The 8,263-nt window shown below is 33.7% G+C and overlaps 1 protein-coding gene across 12 annotated transcripts in view; it reads right to left on the bottom strand.

Moving 5' to 3' along the window:
- Positions 1-8,263, bottom strand: part of LOC108968753 (voltage-dependent L-type calcium channel subunit beta-2) — a 393,950-nt gene that overhangs the window by 133,832 nt on the left and 251,855 nt on the right. The window contains exon 9 of one of the 12 annotated variants that reach the window (XM_018932984.1): positions 3,604-3,737. The exons of 10 other annotated variants lie outside the window; for them this stretch is intronic. In XM_018932984.1, the coding sequence (XP_018788529.1) occupies positions 3,724-3,737 (14 nt within the window). In that variant the 3' untranslated portion in view covers positions 3,604-3,723. Of the gene's footprint in view, positions 1-3,603; positions 3,738-3,926; positions 4,043-8,263 lie in introns of those variants that run through there. One more of the 12 variants, XM_018932985.1, reaches the window with a different exon arrangement.

Here is an 8,263-nt window from a genome sequence, read left to right as displayed (position 1 = left end):
CATTGCAGCGGCACGGCATCCGCTCTGGTTTAGTGCCGACGAAATGTGCCGTTGTTGCAATTTTTGGAAAACAACTTTATTGAGCAACATTCCTGTCAGTATACAATATTTTGCTAGCTACGATAACTTTGTTGTTGTACTACATTTCGTTAGCTATGCTAGCTGCGATAACTTGTATAGAGATCAACAAATCTTGATTTATTTGGCTTGTTTGGCCCAATTAAGTTTTGATAATTACGAAAATATCAAAAAAAAATTTAATATTATAACTAACAAATAAAAATTATTTCTCTTGTTAATTTTTAAAATTATAATGTAATAGATTAATTAACTATTTAAAAATACATATATAAGTATATATGCATATCCATCTAATTTTCAATATTTTTTTTTTATTTCTCACGCATAGACCGTCAAGCAAAATAAGCAAATGCTTCCACAGGACATACAAATGTGTGTATGTTTACGAAAACAATTTGTCGCCGTTTCTCGTGCTTATAACAGCTTTACCTGCAAAAAAGTATAAATATGTATGTTTATGCACGAGCTTGCATACATATCGACGCTAATTTTTGCGAGATACGGCAAAACATTTAAGAATTGAGAGATATTTTAAATCGAAAAGTTTTGCCAGTTTTGTGACACTTTCTTTGTTTTGAGAGTTTGTGGGGTTGTCAGTTTTCCTTCTAGAGAAACACCAGAAAATTGTTAAACGTATTCTTTTTAGCTTATGAAATCGTCGCGAAAAGACGCATTGCATTCTCGCGGAGATGTTGCGACCTCTGTTTTTAAGAATGAAGCTAGGTTGCTTGTTTGAATGTGCGTCTACGTTTATGAATGAAAATGTTTTTGTTATAAGATTTACTACATTTGGGCTAGGCCAATTTGGTTACGACGTGGATAATATGATACGAGACTCTTTGATTCGAGAGAGAGCTATCAAAACTCGCATTTTTTATAACATTTGCCAATGATGCCATTGCTGAAAAATATTAGATTGTTTACTTAATAAATTATACAAAACACTAAATTAAACACTTTGAAAATGCATACATATATAAATGCTAAAATTCAAAATCATTAATTAATTTATATAAACCTTTATTTTGCCAAAATATGTTCGCACAGTTCAATGAAATTTCATTTCACACTAATTTCTTCAGGTAATTATAGCGGTTTACTTCTGGCATCTCGCCTTTTCTGAAATCAACTGTCACAAATTCCCTGATCTCCATCGCTGTCAAATAATCAGGGAACGCGTTTGAGAGAAAAAGAGAGCCAATGCTAAAGTCTCGTATCATATTATCCGTGGCTGCGATATTGCTATCTAAGGCCTAGGCGGAGCAATGCCCCGGGCCCTCTCGCTCAGGAGCCCCGTAGCCTTTTCAGAAATCTCGATCGAACTGAACTTTTTTAAGTTTCTCCCATTTTCAAAGAGAGAAATACAAGACTTTTGGCTAGAGAATTCCTCTAAATTCTTTCAGTAGGTTGAAAGTGTTGTCAATTTGACGGGTAGTGAAATGTACGTTTTATAACAATAACGATAATAATTTTTTCCAGGGATTCTCCAACGCCACTTGTAGCACATCATTGTATTCCTCCTTCTTTTATTTTACTTCTTACGTAGTCGGTGAACAATGAGTACCTACCTACTCGAGCACAATCCAATATGGCATTGTTTAAATAAATTAGAAACTAAAATTATAAATAAAAAGAAAAAACCCCGTTTTGCATTTAAACGCAAACAACGCCAAAAATGAGAAGATAGTAAACAAAAATTGTCCGAAATTGGCAAACTTTTTAGTCAACCTTCTTCGAAGGTTATTTGATATCATACACAAGTATGATATGTTATTTGGTTTTGAGAAAGCATTAAGATTAATTAAGTCAGGAAGGTTACATCAATAATTTTCCGTCCTTTGTAGAGCTTGTTGTCTGATATGATCATATTTTGCGGCAGGATTTTGCTATCCCTAAAGATAAGGTAATATTTTTAGCGTTTTATTTGGTTCATAATAAGTAACTGTTTAATATCAGGATTTTTTTTTTTTTAAATATATAATTATTGATACCCATTTTCAAGAAAACAGGCAAAGAAATGTTAAAAAACATTTTGATGAATTAGCTGTTGATCAGCGATTTGCAAACCAGGAAAATGTATTTAAAATTGAAAATTTGAATAATGTACTAGACATAATATAATAATATCTCAATTAGATACACGTTTTATTGGTATAAGTGCAGTCTGTCATATATTCGATTTTCTAACACCAGCATTTTTATTACATGTTGATAATGCAACTTTATTACAAAAGTGGGACGCATTCCAAAGAAAATATTCAGACTTTTCTCACTTCAATTTATTAATATTTATCACTTAGTTTTACCTCAATTACCTCAAGCATGCACTGTTCAATAATGAGCAATGGAGTGCTAGAATGCGACCTAACTGAAGTATTTACAACAATATTATTATTCATTAAAATTCCTATCAGTTCTGCAGCAGCTGAAAGATCATTTAGCAAATTAAAAATAATTAAAAAAAAGAATATTTAAGAAATAATATGGGCTAAACTCGACTCCGACATTTATCGCTAAAAGCAATTGAAAACAAAACCGCAACAAGCCTGGGTTTAACAAAGTCATTAATACTTTTGCGAAAACTAAAGCTATGAAAAAGTTGTAAATACAATTGTTATTTAGTCAGTTGGTAGGTCCGACCTATATATACTCGTAATAATCCCTTGAATCTTATTTCTCCTACACCATGTATTAATAGCAATGTATGTTGTTATGCTATTGTTTAATATATTTATTACCTGACCTGTAGTGTACAAAAAAAGAGCTTAGGTAACTTAGCATTTTGAAAGTATTTTTATATTTCATAATTTTATTTGATAAAACCTTATCAGTTTACATAGCAGTGGGCTCCATTTTTAATTTTCCTCAAGGCCCTTGGTTACCTAGCTACGCCACTGGTTGTGCATTATTTGTTCGGCAATGTATACAAATATATTATACATATGTATATGTTTGTATTTATGTGTGCGCTCACATGCAGCATATTGACAAGTGATAAAATAATAATTTGAATTTCTGAATGGGCATTCATATGTTCGTGTGCAAAATATGTACGTTAGGGTGCTTCAAAAAAATTTATCGATTAATTTTTTAAAGTTTGAAAGGTTCTAAATATGTGATGGATTTTTTTTTAGAAACGAAAGTTAGTTGGTGAAATTTTAGTTTGAATGAAAAAACGAAATTCCTTAAGCTACAGCGCCCGGCTTGAGGGAGGATTTTTTATTTGTCAATCACTAACATTTGAGGGGGTAAAAGTGGAAAAAAAGTTCACACAATTTTTTTTAATCGCCTTAATGTATGTATATTGTTGTGATAAGTTTAATTTTTACATTTGGATATACAAGTACAAATTAGCTATAAATGTTACTATACATTCRTTCATACAAATTAGCAAAATTATACTGATATCAAATATGATTGCATATAAACCTATAAAAATATAAGCCAAAAGGCCAAAAATGGAATGAAAACATACTTTTTTTCATAAGAAAACTATCACTCACATGTGACATGACATTTTCATTTTCTGCTTGACTTCTTCCATTTTTCTCGTTTCGTGCACATTCCTCTATTTATAAACAGTCTTGTTTTATGTATAGTACTTATTTCTGCCGTCCAATCGAGCATCACACATTCTCTGGACTAACTGTTATACTCTGTGGAACATGTTGTGAGGGTGTAAAAATTGTATATTGTTACATTTCTTTGCCGAATTTATATAATAATACTAAATCTAGTGATTTAATTAATTTTCTACCAAATTACTAATAGCTTTACTGGTTTACTAAAACCACTTTGTATATAAACTATAGAAATTAATTTCTATATCACATTAAACAAATCTCTTTTAGTTTAGAAAACTGTATTTATTCGCAACAAATTACAACCATTTTATATTCAAAATTCTTAATTTTAATTCAGGATATGTTGTCCAACATGTCATGCATTATTTGTTAAGAAACTGTATAAAAAAAGAAAAATTAAAGCAAATGATAGATATTAACAGAAAATATTTTGAAAATTTAAAAACTAAATAAGTAGATATGTTTACAATAAAAAACCTTTAGTACTCTAAAAATATAAATAACATATTCAATTAAAATTTCAAAGAAACCCTTGTCTTCCTCCATACGCTTTAAGTTCAAATGTTTCGTGTTCATATAAAGCTTTATTAGAAGGCAAATATTGGGTGCTGTTGAAGAGCTTTAGGCGCAGTCACGGAACAAATATTCTATGGTGTATTACTACATTTGCTAAAATTGAGGAAGGGGGGGGGTGGGGATGTTGGGGTTTTGGAAACACCTAGGCACGTTTTGCTCCTTTCCACGACTGAGACAGGTAGTCTTAGCTTCGGCAAACCAGAAGACATAGCCGAAACTGACATTACCCGCCTCAACAAATTTGTGATAAGCTCTAGGCGTTTTGTTGATTTATTAATGTTAGCAAATACCTTGAGCCGTGACTTATATTAGTTCCAACCAGGAAAAACCCATTGTAAATGGACGAATATACAGACATTCAGAAAAGATGTATCAACTCAACTGATCACTTATACATAAATTTTGTAGGATCTTCGTCATTTCCTTCTGGTTGTTACAAACTTCATGACATAACCTTATATATATAAGATGTAATAACAAAAATAATAATAATATGATAAAAAGACACCTACCGAAATTAAAATTAGTGTATTTGTTTATGAGACTTTTGACCCCGTGACATTTCATACCTCAACATTCATCTGACTGCAACATTCACCACACACAACTACCAGCATCGCACCATTCAAAAAATAAAAATTCAAATTGTGTTAATTGCTTATATTGAAGTCTTACCCTCAAAAACAAACTATTGCTTGAATTATTGTTAACTTACACAAATTGTTGAATTGTAAAAAATAATATAATTAAAAGTGAGTATACCCCCCACATACAAAGTAAAAGCTAAGTGCAATATACAAATAGTCCTTCGAGCCTCTTACACAAGCAACCAAAGTGAATAACTGAACCCACCAAAGGATGGAAAAGTGAAACAATCCAAAGAAAATTATTTTTTTTTCCAAGAAGCATTGAAAGTTAGAAAAGTACACATAAGCACCAAGGAATACGTACATATATTAAGAGGTTAAATTAAATCAACACAATGGGAAATCAACTAAAACGTAAAACAAATACAAAAAATAACTAAAATCAAATACGAGCACGTTGCGATTCCAAATAAGAAAACATACATAAAATGTCATAGCTCAATTAATCAACACCGCAGTCCGAATCAGCTGATACGAGCTATCTTATGAGAGTGATATGTAAATGATTAGTCAACACCTTCACCTTCCGCTTTACCGTACGTTACCATAGAATCCCACAAATTAGATTTTTCCCGTATAAACGAGTCAGCTGATTGCTCTCTTAGACTCAAGGTTGGCAGTCTCGATATACTGTTGTAATTATAAAAATTTTCTTCAATAATCAAAATCAGAATCGAATGCTGTTATTTAGAAAAATATAAACTTGTTTTAATAGTTTGATTTCAGTTTTCATATTTTATATTATAAAAAATTATAAATGAAAAGTTACATGTTTACAAAACTATATATAATATGTGTACACATTGTTGAAATGAAAAAAAAAAAAAAAGAAAACCGCTGGCACTACGGGCTCAACTTTTGACAAATTTTTTTCACTACTGGCGGCAACTAACGGGGTATCTCGACAAGCAAAGAATTATTGAATATTTATTGCCATGGCCGTTGCCAAATCTGTATGTGAGCATTTGTTATCATAACATAATCATTTGCGAAAAGGCGTCGGGTAGATAAGTTGAAGTAAGATGAAAAATAAAAAAGGACAAATATACCGTTTTATACAAATGTATTGCTTGAAAAAAAAAAATATTTCATATTTTCGGACTATAACCATTGTAGCATAAAATACAAATACCAATTAAAATAATAAATTTAATATGAGCAATGATATTTAGATTTATGCTTGTATATCAGTTCATCTATATATATAAAAGAAAGTGTCCCAAGCGATCTAGTCCCATAACTCAAGAGTGGCCGAACTGATTTTGATGATTTGTACTTTGATGAAAAAGTATTTTCTCAGTACGGGTTTAAAAAAAAATCGAAAAAAGGTCAAGAAATCATAATTTCAAAATGTCCCCGTCCGCTTTACCGTACGATACTGTAAAATTTAAAACAATTAGGATTTTTCCCGTAGAAACGAGTGAGTTGATTGCTCTCTTACAACGAAGGGTTATCAGTCTCGAAATAATGTAGCAATTATAATAATTGTCTTCAATATGATTGAAATTTTCTTAACTATCTTAAAATCAAAGTCGAATGCTAATATTATAAAGGGTAGTTTCCAGCTCTCAAAAATGTAAAAACTTCATATAAAAAAACGCTTAAGAAGTGGTCACGGAAATTTCCTGTGGTAAGGATGGAGTCATGTGTAGAAGTTCACGCAAGTGAGGAAAGTTTTCTGATCGCCATTCACTTGGGAGTGGCCAAAAACGATTCTTTTACATATGATTCAAGCAGCTCACGACTTCCGGTCCTGGACCAAGTATCCTCTGGGCAGCCTAAGAACATCCGTTTGAAGGCGAGGTAAAGTGAGAAGGCGAAACATTCCCTGCATAGGGTTGTGCGCTGGGTATGGGACCCGCCACGTAAAAATGATGAGAGACCCCACTTTTGATGACGACCATCGCAAACGAAATAAGGACTACGAATTGAGGGCATGCACCTGGAATGACCGGTCCCTTAATTGGGAGGTTCCGCTGCCCAGCTGGTTGATGTCCTCGTAAAAATAAAGGCTGACATCACCGCCGTCCAAGAAATGCGATGGACGGGACAAGGACAGAGACGAGTAGGTCCTTGTGGCATTTACTACAGTGGCCATATAAAGGAGCGTAAGTTTGATGTGGGATTCGTGGTGGGAGAGAGACTTCGCCGCCGAGTACTATCATTCACCCCGGTGAATGAACGTCTAGCCACAATCCGCATCAAAGCGAGGTTCTTCAACATATTTGCGCCCTATGGTCCTTATGGTCCTTTGCGCGTTGGCCACGGCRAATATCGCATTCGATGGAACGATGAGCTGTACGAGATATACGACGACATTGACATAGTTCAGCGAATTAAAAGACAGCGGCTACGCTGGCTAGGTCATGTTGTTCGGATGGAAGAAAACACTTCAGCTCTGAAAGTATTCGACGCAGTACCCGTCGGGGGAAGCAGAGGAAGAGGAAGACCTCCACTCCGTTGGAAGGACCTGGCTTCACTTGGAATATCTAATTGGCGCCACGTAACGAAAAGAAGAAACGACTGGTGCGCTGTTGTTAAGAAGTGCTGGCAATGTCAATTTGCTTCGAGTAGCATTCCGATATGATTGTGCATTTGATTATCGATCTCTTCCTGTCGTTGAAATTGGATCAATGGTTGTAGTATGTCCACATTGCAATGCATCGAAATTTCCAGGAGAAACACCCGGATTGTGTTGTCTTGGTGGAAAAGATAAATTGCCAACATTGTTATCGCCATCCTAAGCATTGCGATCGTATCTAGAAGGTGTAACAACGGAATCAAACTAATTTCTTGCAAATGTTCAAAACTAAAATGGGTGCTTTCAATTACTTCTTCGCTGCCTCAATTATCAATGAAATCGGATACAATCCGTCGTTCAAGGTAATTCCTGCTCGAAAAAATACTCTACCGTTTCCTTTGAATGATCGCATTATAATAATTTTGAATTTGTTTGGTAAGCATATTCAAGGTCAAGTGTATTCTCGTGCTGGGCCACTATTTCCGCTTCCTGATGGCGATTACAATTTCTTGTAAATCTATTTCATTGGGATCGAGAGTGATCAAACAAACCGTCGTAGTGCATTGTACAGCAGAAAGATAGAAGACATCATCAGAGAATTGCAACGAATACTTCATCGCCATAATGAATTGATTGGATTATGGAAGAATACATTAGACAGAATGCTAACAGATGATCATCAAATCGTGATTAAAGCGGAAAATGCTGTTGWTTGTGTGGTAAATGATAATTAATTCTTTGGATTTGCCTGGCGTTCCGCAACACATTTTACACCTAACAGTTGGTTCAGTAGTAATTATGCTTCGAATTTTGCGTTTGATTGTGAAGCAAATCATGAACAAAATCATTGACGC

Source organism: Bactrocera latifrons, unplaced genomic scaffold, assembly GCF_001853355.1.
Source record: "Bactrocera latifrons isolate USDA-ARS-PBARC rearing strain unplaced genomic scaffold, ASM185335v1 scaffold_229, whole genome shotgun sequence".
NCBI classification, from domain to species: domain Eukaryota; kingdom Metazoa; phylum Arthropoda; class Insecta; order Diptera; family Tephritidae; genus Bactrocera; species Bactrocera latifrons.
The sequence above is the reverse complement of the archived record's forward strand: the minus strand, read 5'-3'. Positions and strand labels throughout refer to the sequence as shown.